The sequence below is a fragment of the Mauremys reevesii genome, linkage group 23 (genome assembly GCF_016161935.1).
Source record: "Mauremys reevesii isolate NIE-2019 linkage group 23, ASM1616193v1, whole genome shotgun sequence".
Taxonomy (NCBI): Eukaryota; Metazoa; Chordata; order Testudines; family Geoemydidae; genus Mauremys; species Mauremys reevesii.
Genome location: NC_052645.1, coordinates 16341928 through 16362223, shown reverse-complemented (window position 1 = coordinate 16362223; position 20296 = coordinate 16341928). Strand labels below are relative to the sequence as shown.

General features: G+C 48.7%; 1 protein-coding gene and 1 long non-coding RNA gene across 3 annotated transcripts; one reads left to right on the top strand and one right to left on the bottom strand.

Annotated features, from left to right (window-relative positions):
- The first annotated feature begins 25 nt into the window (after window positions 1-25).
- Window positions 26-18652, top strand: LOC120389015. Its single transcript, XR_005590711.1, has 3 exons — window positions 26-650; window positions 14557-14779; window positions 18517-18652. It is a non-coding gene; the product is annotated as an uncharacterized LOC120389015 (long non-coding RNA).
- On the bottom strand, window positions 5898-19868 carry HEYL (hes related family bHLH transcription factor with YRPW motif like). 2 transcript variants are annotated; one of them, XM_039511134.1, is made up of 5 exons: window positions 19750-19868; window positions 11229-11295; window positions 10273-10356; window positions 8898-8979; window positions 5898-6691 (listed from the first exon to the last, which is right to left on the bottom strand). In XM_039511134.1, the coding sequence occupies exons 1-5, from the start codon at window positions 19761-19763 to the stop codon at window positions 6012-6014; spliced, it is 927 nt and encodes a 308-aa protein (XP_039367068.1). In that variant the 5' UTR covers window positions 19764-19868; the 3' UTR covers window positions 5898-6011. The 2 variants fall into 2 exon arrangements, with proteins under 2 accessions (XP_039367068.1, XP_039367067.1); XM_039511133.1 differs by lacking the exon at window positions 19750-19868 and adding an exon at window positions 15774-15948.
- Between the last annotated feature and the right edge of the window lie 428 nt (window positions 19869-20296).

Below are 20296 nucleotides of genomic sequence, written 5' to 3'. Positions count from 1 at the left end.
GGCAGTTGGGGTTGGGCCATTGGAAGGGGCAGTTGGGAATGGGTCATAAGGACATGAGTATGGGTCAGTATAGGGTGATTATTTTTAATGGCACCTGAGAGAGAGTCTTGTCCTCTCCTCTGAAAATAGTGCACAGGAGGACTGGGGTGAGGGCCTCTCTTCAGTCCATGAAGGGACTGGAATCAAGATGTTTGGTGGTGCTGTGACAATTAGTGAACTGAGGGTTACGAGGCAGCTGGTGAAACACAGGAGAGGAACAATGTCCTGGGATTGAAACTGAGGTGAAAAAGAGAGAGAATAAAGGAGGAAACCAACTGAATCAGGAAGAAAGGGGGAGCAGAGAAAGAAAAGCAGACAGTGAAATGCACCTGAAGACAGGGTGTGCGCCTGACTACGCTCTTGCACTGTCCTGGAAGTGCGTGCCTCTTAGCTATGGTTTTGGAGATACCCCCAGCACTTAGATCAGGAGTGACTGTAGCTGGACTTATTCCCATAGCAATCTGCCTCCTAGTATTTAGAACATCATTTTTCCTTGAACAAAGGCTAGTTCCTGAAGAAAACGCCAGTTCACATCCTGTGTTGCCCTGGAGCAGGACCAATGCTCATCAACATCTCCCTGTGGAAGTCAGTTGTCATTCTCCATTCACAAGGTGAGTAAAAGGGTGATGGTTGAACAATGAATGGTGAAGAAAACTGCTGGAACATGTTCCAACACCAGACTCACTAGAATCAATGCTGTGGTGATCTATAATTACCCAGACTCTTTAGTATAAGAGTAAGACACATCAGGGCATTAATTATGTGCAAGAGAACCTAACATATCCTTCAGGGTCTTGTTGCGGTTATAATATGGCTTTTCAGTTATACATTTAATTTTCTTTAATTCTAGATAAAACCAATGATTATTTCAATTTATTGGTAAACTATCCTTCCACTATGGTAAATAATTTACAGGGGAAGAATAAAAGGAAACAATGGATATAACAAAGTATCTTGTTTGACAATATTTTTTGTAAATATTTCCAGCCCTCTGGCATTTTCTGCTTCTGAGCTCATGTCCTCCCAACGCCTCACAAGATCATTGGACTCTGGTGACACCTGGGAATGGGTAGCAAAGCCTGACGCAGTGTTGTTATTGTTTCTGTTTCCTTTCCACGTGCTGTTATGTTCACTCTGCCCACCTGCCTGCTCTGGATCAGAACACTGTCAACCTGCAATTTCTATTTGAAAAATTTAGCCCAGAGTTTAGTGCTCCTGATTACACTTTCTTGAAAGAATACAGGTTTTAATGGCCCAGACTGCCTCAAAAACTGGCGCTGCGGTGGTGCTGGTACCTTGGAAACCATTCTGAATGCAGCATTTGCTTTAGCTGTTTGACCCTCCAGATCCCTGTGCTTGAGTAGATCAAGATTATTCTAGATGCATGTTCATTACAACTTTGTGTCCCCTTCCATGAAGTTGGAGTCACGACTCCCACATGCTGAGTCCTTATACTTGAAGGTTAGACCACAAGTTAGTGAGTCAAATGGATCCTACTGCTCTGGCTGATTCCAGATGCATCCAGGCTCCCTCTGACTGTGGGGCCTGGATCCCAAAGAGCTTTCTCTACCTGCACTCTTCAGGCCTTCAGAGGTGGCTGGAGCAAAGGTTGCTGATGATGTTCTTTTAATATTCTTTATTCTCTGAGTATGCTCCTAATGATGGCAGGTCAGTGCAAGACCATTTGCCCTGTGGTCTTCCAAGGCCACTTATTTGTCATGATTCTGAAAAGTAATTCATTATGTGCTGGCACTGCACACTATGGTAAGAGGTAGGCTATTTTTTTAATATGAGTTTTCAGTTGGATGCTGGAAGGTCACATTTCATCAGTGGTAGCCGTAGACTCCTGCGTCTTATTGTATCCTCTGAGCCTGGGTTAGGATTTCTCATTAACTCTTTGGCTTTACCATTAGGGGGCAGACCTGGATCATATTGAAAGCAGAAGCGCTTCTTCCTGCATTTGTTTGGAAGAAAGGACAGGAGATGGGGAGGATCACTTCATCCATTTAAAACAACAGGAGAACATAGGTTGGCAAAATTATTCACACACGGAAACTTTGGTAGATGGAATGTAGTTACTCCTTACAATCAGAGCTAGGATTGCCAACCCTCCAGGATTGTCCTGGAGTCTCCAGGAATTAAAGATGAATCTTTAATTAAAGATTATGTCATGTGATGAAACCTTCAGGAATACCTCCAACAAAAATTGGCAACCCTAATCAGAGCATCTGCGGTATAACAAATGTCTCCTCTTGCCCAGTCCTGAGGAAGAGCTCTGTCGAAGCTCAAAAGTTTGTCTCTTCCACCAACAGAAGTTGGTCCAATAAAAGATATCTCACCCACCTTGTCTGTGGTATGTAACCTATTATTTAAATCAGCTTCTGCCAGATGATTGGAGGATAGCTAATGTGACACCATTTTTTTAAAAAGGCTCCAGAGGCTATCCCAGCAATTACAGGCCAGTAAGCCTAACTTCATTTCCTGGCAAATTGGTTGAAACTATTGCAAAGAACAGACACATAGATGAACATGATTTGTTGAGGAAGAGCCATCATGGTTTTTGTAAAGGGAAACCATGCCTCACCAATCTACTAGAATTCCTTGAGGGGGATCAACAGACATGTGGACAAGGGTGATCCAGTGGATATAGCGTACTTAGATTTTCAGAAAGCCTTTAACGAGGTCCCTCACCAAAGGCTCTCAAGCAAAGTAAACTGTCATGGGGTAAGAGGGAAGGGCCTCTCATGGATCAGTAACTGGGGTAGAAGGCAAGGTGTAGGAATAGTCAGTTTTCACAATGGAGAGAGGTAAATAGTGGTATCCCCCAGGATCTGTACTGGGACCTGTGCTGTTCATCATATTCATAAATGATCTGGTAAAGTGAGGTGGCAAAACTTAACTATGTTCAGTAATTTGGTATCATCTTCAAGTCCAAAGCTGACTGAACAGTTGCAAAGGGATCTCATGTGACATCTCCAGCAAAACAGACTGTGGCACAACAGCACATTTCACAACCATGACATGGGTTTGGAAGACTTATTTGACACCTTTTGCTGGATGCCTGACAGCTCACAAAGTTAACAGCTCTGCACAGTGCAAAGTGAGGGGAGGCTGCTCATTGTGGGAGCTCTAATGCACAGACTAGCTCCAGGAACAATCAATCCGTGGGGAACTTCTCTGAACAGGAGTATTTCATCCCTGATTGACTCTGCCCCCTCAGGAAATGAGTGAGGACAAGTAGCAGGGGCCTGGAGCATTTATGTGTATTGAGAGCAATCGGGAGGGACTCACTTCGAAAACAAGTGTGTCTGACCCAGATACATTTCACACACACACACACACACACACACACACAGAATCAATGTCTGAGCCACCAGCTGAATACACCACTGGCTTGACGTCTGGGATGGGGAGGGTCTGTTACATTAAAAAGACACTGTTCACTGTTCCCCCTTTGTTCCTTTCTGTGCTTTCCCCTTCATGGCATGGCACCGCTGACTCAGGCCAGGGGCACATGGATGCGATTAGAGGGTATTCAGCTGGACCAATGCCAGCTTGATATATCCAAGAAAGTAAAAGCACCGTTTCAGGGAAGAGGGGTCTTGCTTTGATTTGAGTGGAGGTACACTGCCTTCTTATATGTTATAGAAAATAATAATGCCAAGAGAAGTGCACTGGGGCAGTAGACAGCCTGTGGCTAGGACGGCCAGATGTCTTGGTTGAGAGGAATGGTTCTAGTCTGCCAACCCCTGCTGTGGAAACAGGTCCTGGTTCTCATGGACTCCATGGCCCTCTGGTCACCAGCTCATACCAACTGCCCTTCCTACGCTTCTTTTGTATATCAGCACTTCCTACACCCGTTTGGGCCACTTCTGAGCACTCGCTTACTACTGCCGCTTCTCAGCTGATTGCGGCAGGAACAGAATAATACTAATACTTAGCTCTTATATAGATCTTTTCATCTGTTCCTATTTTACAGCTGGGGAAACTGAGGTAAAGTGAAGTGGCTTGCCAAAGGTCATATAGCAGAGCTGGGAATAGAACTCATGAGTTGAAGTTCACTCCCCTAGTCACTAGGTCACAGTTTGAAAACCACAAGAGCGAAGAAGAGGTGAGACAGGAGCAGAGCTTGAGAACGCCGAATACTTGTTCCTCACTGCCCTAGAGAGGTAGGGATTGAGAGGAGACTCAGAGGTACGGAGTGAGCAGAAGACAAAGAATCATCATCATCTTGGCATTTGTATAGGAACACACAGAGATGAGACAAAGGCAGAGAAAGCTTTCAAGAGACAGAGGACATTATAGGGGCTGATCAAAAGCCCAAGAAGTCAGTGGAAAGACTGCCATTGACTTCAATGGGTTTGGGATCAAGTTCATGCAGAGAACATGGCGATAAAGAAAAAGAGCAGAGCTGGGCCTGGGGGAAACAGGCTAGAAACTTTAATTAAGGATCTGGAAGTTGGCAAAAACAAAGGAGGAGCTTGGGGTAAAGAATGCTTTCTTCCCCTCCTCCCTTTATGGTAATGGATTTTCATATGGGGAGGGAGGATTGATGGCTGAAGAGGGGAAGAGAGAAGGAAGGGCATCCTTCTCCCTCGTATTTCAGCTGCCAAGCCCTCCCCTCCATGACAGGTGTCACTTTGGAAACCTGCTCCCTTACTCTGTAATGCTTCACTGGATGAGGAAGATCTGTCTCTCTCACAGACATCTGACTTATCTACGTAGGGAATCCCAAACAGCAGCTGGCAAAGGAATTTTGCATAGTAATGTCTGATAATCCCTCCTGAAAACATTCTGATAACAGCATTGATCTAAGCACAGGATCAGGCAAATGTTTCCATGAATCAAGTACACCAGTGACACTTGGGAAGGCCCTGGTTTTAGGTAAAGGCCGAGCCACGGGAAATGAAAATGTGGACTGCACACAGTATTGGGGTCTTACGTACAGGAAGGCCTGTGCTGGGATAATTCTATGCAGCAGGAATGCGTACTGGGTATCTCAGTGTGTCAGTTCAGAGGGAGATCGGGAACCGTTACGTTTTCATCCAACTCATTCCTCAGGGTTATGTGTTTTGAATGAGCCTGTTACACACAATGTCAAGCTCTCCATTTTTAGAGATCAAGAGAATGCCGTTGGCCAACGGAGAGGAACCTCCCAACTGTCCTGACTGTTCACAGCAATCCTGAGGGGGGTTGAGTTCAGTTATCAAAGGACAGTTTGTGTGCGTGTGGTGGGTCGTCTCTATTACTCGCCAGCACGTCTCACCTCACTTAGACCATGTCAAACAACATGCTGAAGCTGGGAGGAAGTCAGTGTTGGAAAGTCAAGGTGTGGGAGGGAATATGTTTTATTGGACCAACTTCTGCTGGTGAGAGAGACAAGCTTTCGAGCTGACACAGAATTCGTCGTCAGGGCTGGCCTGAAGAGGAGCTCTGTATAGGCTGGAAAGCTTTCTTGGTCACCAGCAGAAGTTGGTCCAATAAAAGATATTCCTTCCCACACCTTGACTTGCTAACATCCTGGGACCTACATGGCTACAACAACACCGCATACAAGTGGTAGAAAGTGTCACTGCTTGGGAGCTCTGGGTCTCCAGCAAAGTCAAATCAGTGCCAAGGCTGGGTTACATTCTCCAAACTGCAACATTCAGCTCTACCAGGGCCTGGGCTGGAGAAGGGAAAGATCTGAATTAGGATAAACCTCACCCACAACCTTCAGTGGAGTTGTACACAGACAAATACATTCAGTTCAATACAAAATCTGCAAACCTGAAATGGAAACGAGGGAGACAGTGTGATGGGGAGGGAGGGAAGATGACGTGAGGAATAAGAAGGGATGGCAAGGTGAGGAGAGGATCCTTTATCGATCCTTTATTTCTGCAAAGCAGGAAAGAAGCAGTTCATCGGGGCGTGCTTTTTGAGCAATGGCTGCTGATGATTTTTGTCTCCGTTAGGATTTTGTCAGGGAGGGATCAGAAAGCCCCAATTTCAGTAGCCCAGGAGCGGCAGAGTCTGGAAGTCCCACTTCTGTTGCCTGGCCCCTGGGGAGAAGCATTCAAAGCAGGAGGAACTGTGTAAGAAGCAGGTGGTACGGGAACTCCAGCAGAGGTGGAGGAGAGCAGGAACGTTGCAATCTGGCTGCTTCTAGAGGTGGCATCTCTCAGGGCACCACCCGGTGATGGCACACTGGACATGGCACCTGGGATTGTTGATCTCACTGTGGGTCTAGCCCTCCGGGATGAAGAGGCCATCCTATTGGAAAGGAAGTTTCGGCGGGCTGGCATGATGGCACTAGGAATTCGGCGAACGGGAGCTCTTCTCATGGTGGTGCTTGGATAAGCCACGGGGGAAGCAGTCAAGACAGCTAGACCCGGGACAGCCTCCCTCCTGGGTATTAGTGCTTGGTTGGCGGGGGCTGTGGAATTGTGGAGGAATGACCAGGGCCACATTTGAAAGGGCAGAAGGGAAGTGGCTATGGGCGAAGGCTCCATTTCAGCAACGTAATTATTCAGGTGGGAGAGGAGTCGTAGCCGGATAGGATCAGCACCGTTTGGTCCCTCAAGGATACCAAGGTATCTGACAACTTCAGTGAGGCATTCACGGAAGCCGATACTCCTGTAATCCACAGCCAGGGCGCGGGCATCTAAGAACCCTGTGAAAAAAAGACAGATATAGCATCATGTCCACCAAGAGCACAGGCATCTGATAGCACTACCCATTTTAATGTAATTGTGTATTTAACCTGAGGACTTTGCCGCCCCATGATATTATTGAAGCAAATAGCCAAGTAAGCTTGAAAAAAGAATGTGACTTTACATGAATAAGACTAGCATCTGCAGTTACTCTAGCTAGGATAAAATGATCAGGGCCATCAATGTTCTTGGTTCAGGGCATAAACTGATCACCAGCTGGGATCAGGAAGTAATTTCCTTTGGATTCTGTCACTGGCTGTTACTGGAGGCAATACTCTGGGTGTCTCCTGGGATGGCCATTCCTAGAACAGCAGGTTGTGGGGTTTCTACTTCTCAATGGACAGCTTAATAGCCCCTCCCTGTGTTTCGAGACAATTGTTTGACTCTGTTACTCAGATTTTATTTAACCAGATGTCCAACTGAAGGACATAAGACAGTCTCAGACCCAAGACTATTGTCTCTAGAGGGCCCAAAGCCTTGGATCTTGGAGACAATCAGTGAGGTATGTGGCAGAGCTCTGACCTTGCCCCCATGGGTCCTGCACTCCTAGGCGGTTTACACCAGCCTCAGTGGCTCACTGCGACCCTCCACGCAGCCCTTCTCTCTCTGGGGCTAGGGTTACAGTCTACTGAGCCCTTTTCATCATAGGCTGCAAGGAGGTTGGTGAGAGAACTCCCACAGTCTCTGTTGTCCCTGGGGACTTATTTCAGAACAGTTTAGCCTCCTGTCCTGACAGGGGCCTGACTTCCCCTCCCAGGAGATGTTCCTGTAGTGGTGGGCTGGGAGGAACCCGGGCCCACCCTCTACTCTGGGTTCCGGCCCAGGGACCCTAATGGCAGCAGCTGTTGGCAGCCGACCTTTCACTGCCAGAGTTGCTACATTTCCCTGGGCCACTTCCCCACAGCTCTCCTGCTTCTCCCTTCTTCACCCTTACCGACGGTTTGAGGGTGTCTTCATTAACCAGCCCTTCAGCCGCACTTCCTCTCCTCTGGCTCCCTGGCTCTCCTCTGCCTGACTGGAGTGAGCCCTTTTTATAGTATCAGCAGGGCCTTAATTAGACTCAGGTCAGGTGGTCACATTAGCTTAATGGCCTTACCTGACTCTTTGCAGGTTAATTAGAGTCAGGTGTTCTCATTAGCCTGGTGCAGCCCCTGCTCTGGTCAGTCAGGGAACAGAAACCTGTTAATCCAGTGGCCAGTATATCTGCCTTCTGCTGTACCCAACTGGCCTCGGTCTATCACAGGTACAATAAAACTACCAATTGTTCCTTCGGTCTCTTTCCTTCCTGGAACTCCCGAGAGGATGGGCAATAAACCAGAGAACGCAACCAGCGTGGACAAAGTACTGAACCCCTTCACATTTTGGGGACCCTGTTGACACTATGTTTCAGCCTTGCAGCATAGCCATGCTGAGTATTTAAACAATGTTCCTAGACCATGATGTAACTCTGCTAAAGTCCACAGTCTGGTCCCATCTCCCCAGCGAGACAGAACTGTGTTTTAGCCGAGTCAGAGGATTACTGTGTTGAAACTGAGATCCCCGCCAGAGTCGCTGGGCAAGCGGAGAATGGAAACTTTGCTCCTGCGGAGGACGTGTATCCCCTTGGGTTTTACAAACTGTTAGTTGGCGGGGAGGGGGGAGTCATGTTTCTATGCAGAGTCACTAACCAGACTCCAGGCAGTGCCAGGAAACATATCCCGATGGGATGCGGAGGAGGCAGACTTGGGTTTGGAAGCCAGGTCCATTGGCGAGCATGACTAAGTGTGTAGCCTTGCCCGGGTCTGTGTGCGTAGCTGTTGCTGTTCTGGGAGTTGGCTGCCTTTTCTGTGGTTACACAGGACACACCGTGTGGCACACCTCAGTCTGCCAAGGCCTAAATGTGAGATCCTGACCCATATGCAGGAGCACAAATAGTAGCACAGGAAGTGGAAAGCTTCCCCATGGGAGAGCCGCTTCCTTTCAAAAGCAAACACAAATATTTTCTATAACCTTAGTATTAATGATTTCTGGAGTAAACAACGGGACGCTGCTCTCGGAGCTAAGGGTGAATTTTCCTCCCCTCAGAAGAAATCCTGTCCCCCTGGGGGTCAGTGGGAGGTTTGCCGTTGCTTTCAATACAGCCAAGATTTCACCCTCAATATACACGTTTACAGAAGCAGTTCTCACCTGTTCCTCCAGTGGCATGAAGCATTTTTAAATGGTCCACTGTCATTTGCAGGATCTCTGCCTTCTCCAGCTTGGAGGAGCCCTGTGTATTGAAAGCAGGGAGGGGCAGAGAAAAAGAGACTATCAATCCACCATTTTAAAATCTAGGTTTCCATCTCATTAAGGGAGACAGCTTCAAGGGGGCCTGAACTTTCCAGAAATGGGCAGATGAACAGATTCAGGGTTTGGATTCAGACTCATCTCGAATCAAGTGGTAAGGAAAATGGATCTCCCCTCAAAAGATACTGTGAAGCAAACTGAAAATCCCCATTTCCATTCATCCCTGCTGCTGCAAAATGTCTTTTATCCTCCATAAGATTTCCTGGAAGATTGATTACCACCCTATTTTACCACCTACTTATCCTCTGGGGTGATAATAATTTAGAGCGTTTATAAGGTTTTCAATCTTGAAGAATCCTAAAAGGATCTACAGACTGTAGTTAACAATTACCCATCAGTGAAATGCAGCCACCTCTGGGGTGGAATTCAGCAGTCGTTGTGCGCCATTGACATTGCGTTACACTTTTAAGCTGGGCCAATGAAGAATAATATCTCCAAATGTAGTTGCAGAAGGAATTTAGGAAAACAGAATGGCATTACCCAAGTTACAATTTGAGCATGACTCTTGGATTTAACACCCCAACTGGGAAAAGTACCCTGAGAGGTTTGGGACCTTTAGACAAACAGGGGACAAAAAGAAGCAACGATCACATATGCCGGACACGTGGCTTGGATTTCAGGAGATCTTTTCACAGTGAATGGGCAGGACCTTGTTTTTAGATCTCATACAAAAGACAGCAACTGCTTCAGCATTAGGGCAGCATTGACGACAGAGAGAAGAATGCTCCCTACTCCATCTCCAGCATCTCTTTCTACAGCACCAGCTGGTGCTCTTCAGATTTTCCATCCAAGCACTGACCACTGTCCAAACCCTGCTCAGCTAATGGGAGCTAATTAAATTAATGCCTAATGTGGAATTGCTGTAAAAGCAAGATAGCCCCCAACCATTGAACCACAACCCTGCTTTGGACTGCCTGAAGGTAATTTACTCTGCTGATACGACCCCTCTATGTATGTTTGTTCATAAGCACCAGAAGGTCTTTCCTTTAACATAAGAACATCCCTAGTGGGTCAGACCAAGGGTCCATCTAGCCCAGTATCCTGTCTTCCGACAGTGGCCAGTGCCAGGTGCCCCAGAGGGAATGAACAGAACAGGAAATCAGCAAGTGATCCATCCTCTGTCACCCATTCCCAGCTTCTGGCAAACAGGGGCGAGGGACACCATTGCCTTTCTTAAAACGGTAGGAAATGGTCACGTCTAACATTCTGCACGTACCTGCTTCTCAAAGGCAGTAGGGACTAAACGCCTCAGTTCAGACAGGCTGCTGTTAATACGGTCCCGGCGCCGCTTCTCAATGATCTACGAAAGAATTCCATTCAGAGGAGCGTAGCTGGGCCCCGTAGCCCCTAATCTTTTTTAGACTTCTCCTTCCCATTTCTAGAATGCCTTCCATCTAGGGATCTCAGATTCTTTAACAAGCATTGGTTAATGGAGCCTCATAGCCCTCCATGGGGTAAGATTGTCCCTCATTTTTAATATCCCCTTTAATATCTACAGTTTTAGATTTTAATCAAATGAAATAAATCAGTGTTACCAATGGAGAAACTGAGGCACGGGGGGGGGTGTTAAATGACTTGCCCAACAACACTTGGGGTGGGAGCCCAACCCCTGCAGGGTGGATAAAAGGGCCCAACATGACAAGCCCCAGTTGCCGCTGAGGACGAGTTCCCCAGTGAAGGCAGGGTGGAGAACGGTTGTTGGGCTACCTTCAGAGGACCCCGTCACAAGGTCCATCACAGGGGACACGCTCGATATAGGGCAGCATCATGCAGCCCTACGGAGATTCCAGCCAGTGCGGTGGTCCAGGGGGCAGCTCAGGGAGGATGCTGTGACTTAGACAGGCCACCAAAGCTAAGTTATGCCTGGAGCCTCTCCAGCCCCCAGAAGAGCCCATCCCTGGTGTTGTAGCGTTGGAAAAAGAAGCCAGCAGCCCAGGATCGTCTTTCCTATACTGTTCTAACACTGCTTCCCCCTTGGGATATGGAGCTCACCCTCGTTAACAACACAGATCCATGAGACAGAAGGGTTAAAACGGCCCATTTCTTTGCTGAAATATAGCTTACTCAGTAATGGGCATTAAAAACCTAACAGCATTCACATGTCCTCAATCTGTGCGTGCCACTGACGGGCACAATATGGCTGTTAGATTTCGTAGCATAAATGCTACTCACCCCTCTCCGCTTCTTCCTGGCTTGAATCTGAGATGTGGTGGTGGGAGAAACAGCCCTGGATACTTGGCTGTATAGAAAGAAGAAGGGAAAAAAAGGGAGGGGGGGGGAGGTGTTTCAGATGCTGTCTATTTGTTCACCACACACACAGACTTTACACCCACTCACCACATGTGATTTCCCATGTGCAAGGGAGTTTTGAGATTTTTGTACCATTTTAAGCACAGTCTACTTAGAGCTAAGTAAAGCGGGAGGTGGCAGGGGGAGCTGGGCAGGTCTTAGGATCTCTCCTCCCTGAAAATGCCCATCAGATTGTGAGAGATTTCTGGCAGGCTAGGAGGCATAATCGTCTTTTGGGATCAGAATAGCCAGCGTCTTCCTGACTTGTTGAAAAAGCAAAGATCTGATTTTTAGAGTCCCCGTTTTACTCTGTTCATGAGGATTTCAGATCTTTTATAAACCCGCAGCACTTGATACCGTCATTGTGATAATGGACCCACAACTGCCACTGACGTAAGTAGGAAGTCAGGGAACTCATGCCTCAGGATCAGGCCTGGGGACAGCATTTCTGTGGTTGATCAGGGCGTTCCTGGATAATTCTTTCCCTGAGAAGAACACTTCTTGCAGCTGCATGTTTGCTTCTCTTGCAACAGACATAAAGTTATCCCAGATTCCCCAGGGCAGTATCTGGTTACACAGCAAACAGCTGAAAGGTAAACTTCTAAATGGACAAAACCAGTTGCTCCCCATAATTAGAGGGACTGGAGCACCGTGGAGATGGAGCTCAGCTGTGAAGGCGGAAGTAGGTGGGAAATGCCTCTTGTTATATTACTCCGCGCAGTGATCATTGCCTGCCAATAGACAGTCCCTGAAGACACTGCTATTCTGTCCTCCCCAACCGGATGTCACAAGGAAAATGAGATCTAGAAAGGGAAAAGCTGGGGGAGAATGCTCTTCAGCCCTTTCATCTGCCAGGACCCAAAGGTGAGACAAAAGACCCAAAGTAACGGTGCAGGAAGCACAATACGAGGGGAGGTCAAATCTTTCATATAAACCACATTTTCCTCATCTCAGAGTCACCATTCTGCTGTCTAATGCAGGAGAATGAATGCAGGATAAGAGCAGCTTTGCATGGGAACATAGGGACGTTTGGATTTCAAAGGAAGGACCTCCTTTATAGGGACAGCCAATTAGAAGATGGGGGACTTCACGGACGTGGAACCCATGTGTATGTTTGACCGAGAGAAGCTACAAAAGTCCTCTGCTTGAATGATTTCCCCTGGTCCTTGGGAGACTTTCCTCTCAACCGCAGCTCCTGAAACTGACCAACTGCTGGACTGTTTCTGCCTCTTGAGAAATTTGAAGCAAAGATGATAAAATCTAAACACAGTTTATAACATTCTCCAGTAAAGACGTCCCGAGGGACCTGAAGAGCAAATAAGAATTATAAGTCTGGAAAGGGGGTTGGGTTCACTCCGCCAAACCGCAATATTTTTCACTTTGACAGAGCATTTTAATAGCAGAACCCGTTAAATAAGTCTCTGTAGGCAGAGTGTGTGCTGCACAGCAGGGCAAACCCTAGAATGAGCATGGTACATTAAAAGTACCTTTTGTTAGGCACAAGGTAAGGGGTTTCTAGAAGTTGTTTCACTATAATTCTTCTTCTTCCATATGGCAAGAGATGTGATTAGCAACATTCAAATAACCAAGTCCAGATTAGTGAGCCGGGGCAAGATGGCAACCTCCACATGGTGCATCTGTTACATGTTATTGATTAACACAATGAATGTCGTCAAAAGGCTACTGAACATGGATTTGTTGATCTCTCGGTATGAGCAGCAGTGTTTCACATAAATCTCCCACAATGACAAATTCTTACCTTGAGTATGTCTTATATACCCCGTATATTTGTAGCTTTTCCACACCTGCTGTGTGTTTTCCCTGTGTGTATGTGTCTACTGTGTTTGTGTGTGTGCATGGTGAGAAGGTGTACAGGGGAGAGCGTGTGCATGTGCTCACAGCAAGGAATATTTACTATTATTTGTACTGTTGTATGTGGGATTATGTGAGTCTATATGGTACAGGGATGTGATTTGATGTGCAGTATGGGTGTGTAGTGTATGTGTCCAATAGAACTCACTAACAGTCAGTTTGAATACAATGACCGTCCATTTGTAGGAAAATAGAAAGTCCCATTTTGTTTGAATGCATTGCTCTTTGCTGGACGGATGGATCTGGCTTACTTCAAAAGGGTTTCTTCCATTCGACTGACACATATGAGGAATTTAAGGACATTTGGTCTAAGTTCCCGGAGAACTATGATTGTTAAATTTCTTGTTGTCTGGCTTTGTCATTTGTGGCGTTATTCAGCTGGCTTTTTAATAAACAAAAATAATCATTTTCGCATCTGTACCAAGGCTCAGCTGAGGATCTCTGCCATTTACAAACATGAGTTAATTATGCTTCACAACCCCAGCAGCTTATCCCCAAAGTCACACAGCAAATCAGCGGTGGAGCTGGGAATTAAATCACAAACTCCCAATTTACTGTCCCAAATTACTCCAAGCTCTAGCCAACACTCCCTACTTGGAGGAGTTTCTCTTTGCCTGTTACTTTTCTTACATTAGCACATTACTTAGGTTGTAAACTCTTCAGGGCAGGAACTGTCTTTTCATTACGTGCTAGGTGCTGTACAAACACAATGGGGCCCCTACACACCACCCATAGTATGATAAATAATATAGCAACCATAATGTTATGTTTTACATCTTGCTTTGGAAATACATATTTTCAGTTGCAACAGAGATCAAACCCATCTCTATGGTTGTTCACTGACATAAATGATTGAGACGGTTCTCCTACATACTGTCCATCAGTGTGTGTTAGACAGAATGGGGTATTGTGCTGTGATGTGATATATTACATGTGCGTTGGGAGGGTGGATTATATACAGATACACTCCAGGGTTGTATTACTGCTGTATGCATGTGTGCTATGTGTTTGTATAAGGCCACGGTGTATTATGTGTTGGGTAAGTTGGTGCAGTGTAACACTGAGTGCTAATATCAGCAAGTACTAATGTTCTCTAGGGCCTAATTCTGTGAAAGCCTGAGCATGTCCTGCTGAGGCACCTAGCAAGAGATGCGCACAGAAGGAGGCCACAGGTGATTTCTGTATTCAGGATATCAAGCAGGGAAGGGCTTATTTCTCCGGGTGCACTGGGGGATACTGGGCAGTAGACATGAGTGTCCAGAAGCAACCAACAGACAGGATAGAGAAGAAAACAAGAGTTCTTCATACATTCCTCCTCTGTCTGTGTCTGCACTGACAGTGCCTGGGCTACTGGCAAACAGAGGACACAGCATGGGAACAGCAGCAGCAAGACTCCCTCAACATACAGAACTGCAGTGATCGGGGACCTTGCAAAGAATGAAAATAGCACCGTAGAGGGGAAATCGCATGGGGCCAGCTGCTTCCCTTTAACCCTCTTACCAAGCTGCAGAGTGCTCGAGCCTGACAGGAGCCCAGAAGCTGAAACTCGGCTAACTGGACGGGTAATGTCCATTGCTAACATTATTTCGTTTGTACAGTGTAAAAAACTCTTACACGGGAAAACCACAAACCCTCCCCCATTCAATAAAGAGCAAATGAACCTTGGCATAACGGGGCAATGGGTGCATTATGAATCCACCGACAGCGTAGCTAGTACAGGACAAACTCACTCAGCCAAAAACAGTCCAGTGGCACCTTAACGACTAACAGATTTGTGGGTGTTTTACCCACGAAAGCTTATGGCCAAATAAATCTGTTCATCTTTAAGGTACCACCGGCCTCCTTGTTGTTTTTGTGGCTACAGACTAACACGGCTGCCCCCTGATATTTGTCACTCACCCAAAATTCTTTGGGAAGTTTCAGATAAACAGCGCCGCAGAGGATAGAGACTCGCACTTGCATTAGGGGAACATACCTAGCTGCCTCTTGGGCGCTAGGAGCTCCAGTTACAGAAGGTTCGATTATTCCTTTCCTTTAGCCATGATGGGAGAGCGGGAAACCAGCTGCATTAGCCAGTTTGGCATTTCCTCCAAGGCTGGCAGTTCACTATCCCTTCGCCGGGGGCTGGGCTGAGTTTCTGTCCCTTTGCTTTTCAGCTGTGAGGTTTATGGTGAGGATTAACCCTGGTCATTAGCCCTTTCCAGCCCCAGAGCCCGGCCCCAATCATTCTCACCCATTCTGGGATTAGCCCAAATTTGCAGCAGGGGTTCACCCCATGGCCCCAAGTGGGTGGCATGGCTGAGAGGGGAGCTCCCAGTGCCTGGCTCTGGAGCTGCTGGAAGGACCCTGCTGGGCTCTAAACCCAGCTCCCCCGGTGCAAAGGTGCTGGAACTAGGGGTGTGGCTGCCCCCCCCCCCAGTAGCTTCCATCAGATCCAGGGTTCACAGTTTGGTTCAAGGGCTCTCAGCCCCCGCGCAAATTGCTCCAGCCTCCCCTGCCCCAGTGCGCCCTGACCCCCACCCCGCACTGCCCCCCCACCCCGCACGGCCCCCTTACCTGTATCCCTCCTCTTTGCCCACGTCTATGGTCCCGTCCGACTCGGAGCCCGACCAGGTCTCCTCGCTCAGTCTCTTCATCCTCCGAGACAGCGGCGGGCAAGCAGCCTCCTCTGCACCCTCCCCGCACCTGGGGCTGTATGGGGGGGAGGCTGTTCCGCACGTGGGGGCGAGCGGGGGTCTATGGGGGGGGGGGTTGTCCCGCACCTTCCCCGCACGTGAGGGCGATCGGGGGCGTAGGGGGGGGGGGGGTTAGAGGCTCCCCCGCACGTGTAGGGGGGGAGTCTGTCCCGCACCCTCCCCGCACTCGTGGGGGGTCTATGGGGGTCGTGGGAGGGGGGGTTGGGAGCTGTCCCACCGTGGCCGGGCGCGGTGCGATCGCTCCTGTCTCCGCGGCCCTGCTCCCCTTCTGGCTCTAGGAAGGGAAGAGACCCCCCCTTCCTCCGGGCTGGGAAGAGGAAATCGCCCCCCGACGCCTGCGGGCAGCTCCTCCGCCCGCTCCCTCCAGCCCCGTCTCCGTCTGCTCGGAGTGAGGGATCGCTCGGCTGCTCCGGCTTTCCCAGGTTCCCACTCCCCTCCCCGCCCCCGCCTTCCCGGCCCAGGAGCAGCCCGTGTGAACCGACCCGGGCGCCCCCCTCCTCGCCTCGGTGATTGGTCCCCGGCGCGGTTTAAAGGGGCCAGTGACCTCACTGGCAACAGAAAACCGTGGGAAAGCGATGGGCCTGATAAAGCCCTGGCTTGTTGCAGGGAAAAATCAACATCCCGCCCCACACGCAGAGCCGCCGGCGGGGCTCCAGCGGGGCCAGAGCCCTGGGATTCAGATGCAAACCAGCTTGGCCTCAGCGCTGGGCTGTTTTCAAAGGGCTGCGTGGATCAGTCAATGGGCAGAGGCTGGGCCGGTGCTTTCAGCCCTGATCGGGTCATTAGAACCGCCACCCTGGGTCAGAGCAAAGATCCGCCCAGCCCAGTGTCCTGTCTTCCCACAGTGGCCAGTGCCAGGTGCCCCAGAGGCAATGAACAGAGCAGGGAATCACCCAGCCCTCCCTCAGGTCAGGTGCCCAGTGCCCCAGCAGAGACACTCCTAACCCCACCTACCTGCAATTCAGGTCAGGGATCGTTCCCAGCCGGCTCTCCCTGGGCCTTGACTTGTGGCTCTTCCTTTGTGACACCGGGGACCAGATCCTCAGAAGCAGGGCTGGTGCAACCATTTAGGCGACCTAGGCGGTCGCCTAGGGTGCTGGGATTTGGGGGGGCGCCATTTTCTTCGGCAGCGACCGCAGCAGCTGGATCTTTGGCCGCCCTGGTCGCCGCTGGCATTTAGGTGGAGGGAGCTGGGGCAGGGGGGCACGGGGAGGGCCGCCTGCAGCAAGTAAGGAGGGAGCGGCACACAGGGAACTCCCCGCCCCAGCTCACCCCTGCTCCGCGCATGAGCACGATCACAAGCACCCAGCACGCCATGGCTGCTTCACTTCTCCCGCCTCCCAGGCTTGCGGTGCCCATCAGCTTAGGTGCCGCAAGCCTGGGAGGCAGGAGAAGTGAAGCAGCCACAGCCTGCTCGGGGTGCTTGTGCTCGTGCTCATGCGCGGAGCAGGGGTGAGCTGGGGCAGGGGGGGTGCCTCAGGGCGGAGGGTGGGAGGTGGGGAGCTGCCGCAAGGGGGGCACCTCAGGGCGGAGGCGGGGAGCTGCCGTGGGGGAGGGCGCCTCAGGGCGGGGGCACGGGGGGGAGCGCAAGGTGGAAGTTTCGCCTAGGGCGCGAAACATCCTTGCACCGGCCCTGCTCAGCAGTATGTAGGTTCCTACTTTCCATTGCCATCACTGGGCATTAAGAGCCTAGCCTAGCCTACCCTTTTGTATCCTCTTGTGAAAAATCACAGGCCCCTGTGACAAATGGCTTTTTCATCTCTCCTTGGCCCCCTCACCTGCACTCTGCCCCCTACCTCTGTGTATTCTGACCTCTCAAATAATTGAGCAGTTTCCAAGCAGCTGCTCTTAAAGCAAAGGAACCTGCCAACTAATTTCTTCCCTGCAAATGGGGCCTTTCCCCCAGAATTACCCACCCTACATCTCAGATCAGTGTCGCATTCCATAGAGCTGGGTGGGGGATTATTTTCCCGCCTCGTGGAAGTTTTTGATATTTTGAAAACTGTTCCCATCCTGAGTTGGGACCTACAGTCAAAATCACACACTTTTTTGTTCACTGGGAGAAAAAATGGTTTGGGTCCATCGAACTGTTTTGCCTCAAAAATTTTGAACTGGTGTGTTTTCAGTTTTCACACCTTTTTTTTTAAAACTATGTTTTAGCTTAAATTTGAAACCAATAAGCTGTTTCAAACTGGAAAGCCAGACTTCTTCATTCTAAAACTGTCAAAATGAAACATGTCAACACAATTAAACCCCCCCCACCTTTTTTTAGTAGAACAATACATTGAAACTGACCCGCAAAAAGCTCCATTTTTGATGATTTGGCCTTTTCTGATGAAAAACCATTTTATGAAAAAATTCCCAACCAGCTCCATTCAGGACTGAACAGATTTAAGATTTGGTATCCCATGAACCATTAAGACGAGGACCCAGGGCTTCATTCCAACAGAGAGGGGCTGGGATTCCCCACTCTCCAACGGGATATAGTATTTGTTTCTAGCCATGATAAATTGTGAGGTATTGGCCCTTAAAAGCATGACATGATTTACAGAAAAGCTCTTTTAATGGGGTTTCTAGTTATACATTCTCTCTCTCTCTCTCAGGCTGGGGCACTTAGACTCATGATACTGAAGCACTCGGATTTATATGCAGAAGGATATGAAAAATAGTGCACCAAACTTTTAAAACTCTCCAAACCAGGCTGTATAGAAAAGGCATGTCATAAACAGAATAAAGGAGGGTGTGCTGTCATATAAAGGCTCCCTTGCCACTTTTTTGGGTCCATCTGCAGAGCTCACTCATGATTTACTCACTCACAAGTAATGACGTAATGGCAAAAGAAAATGTTAGTCACCAGCGGTTGGAACAATTTGCAGCCCACTCACTCCTAGGAGTATCAGCCCAAGGATGGATATTGTGTTACTGCTTTGAACGCTAGTTCAATTACTGTCGTCTACATGGCGATCCCATGGCTAATGAGGTTAGTCCCAGGATATACACGGGAATCTGTCTCACGCCCTGCTTTCTATTTCAATGCGCTAGAGAGATAGGTTGGGTTATTTCAGCACCCTTGTTCATTCAGTCCTGCATCCATCCGCTCCCTGTTCCACAAAGTGCATCCCAACCTGCCCTGGAGGGCCCCTCTTCTGGGTAAGAAGGAAATTTACCCTCCATGCTCATTTATTCCTGGGCCTTCTTTAAGCATCATTATCTGGGTTCAACCGTAGAGTCATTGGCAAGATGGTTTTCTAGGGTTACTCTTCATTATGGATGGAGCAGAAGCCATGAAACGCACTTCTCTTGTAATCAGATCCATAATCTAGTCTAGCCTATGCTCCTGGAGAGTAATTTATAATCACTCCTGCTAAATCGCTGGGGATTGGTCGAGTGATCCGAGCCACCCCGGGATTAGCCGCTCTGGAGAACAGCAGAAACAGATACTGTGCAGAGCCCACTCACGGCTCGGCTCGGTTCAATAGAGACTACAGGGAAAGATTAAGGGGAATTAGCTGTAGGTTGGGGGGGTGTAGGTGTAAATAACTATTGTTCCTTTGTCTGGCTAGGGAGTGTGTGTAAACGTACACACCAGCCACATGGAGAAATCAGTGAGGGCTCTGAGGTGAAACCCTCATTTTGCTGCCCACTCCCGGTGTTTTCTTTTGTGCTGTTTGGAGCCAGGCTGGGTAAGATTCCCACCAAGGCTAAGAAGAGAACAGAAATCTGGCTTCTCATACTGTTCCCTACCTAGGGGGCTAAGCATCTACTGGCTCAAAATGGCTTTTAAATGGCTAGCTCGAGTCACTAAATCATGAAAAATGTCTCTGACCACTACTGACCTGCTCTTATCCATCACTATAGGGGTCTGCCACCCCTTTGCCTGCAGTAGGGTGTATTCGAGGAACGCGAGCTCTTGGAGTTCCCCGTGTCTCTAGAAGAGAAGTGGATTTGTGAGAAGCTCGTTCCCACGTTCAGCAGCAGGACCGTAGACAAAAGGAGATCAGCGCAGCTCATTACCGAGCTCTTAGAACGCCGTACGCCAGCAGAATAGAAGATTAGTCAGAGCTTCCAACAACCTGCCAGACAAGAAATTCAGTCACCAAGGCAATGAGTTTTCCTGGCTCATTCCCACTCTAGTCAAACTTTTGAACTTTCAGGTATGGGAGCAGCTTCCCCTGATGTTTTGAGGAACTTCTCCTTCCTACACGCTCTTCCGTCTCCAGTGACTTTCCTCATTTCATAACCTATCCCAGGTGTTTCTAGAGTGCCCATCACCATATGATCACTAGTCCTACCTTGTGCCACTCCCTCCCCCAGCTGTGTGACAATTTCCCATGTGTATTGGCTCACCGAGGCCACCCTTGAGGGTCACCGTCTCAAAAGAAA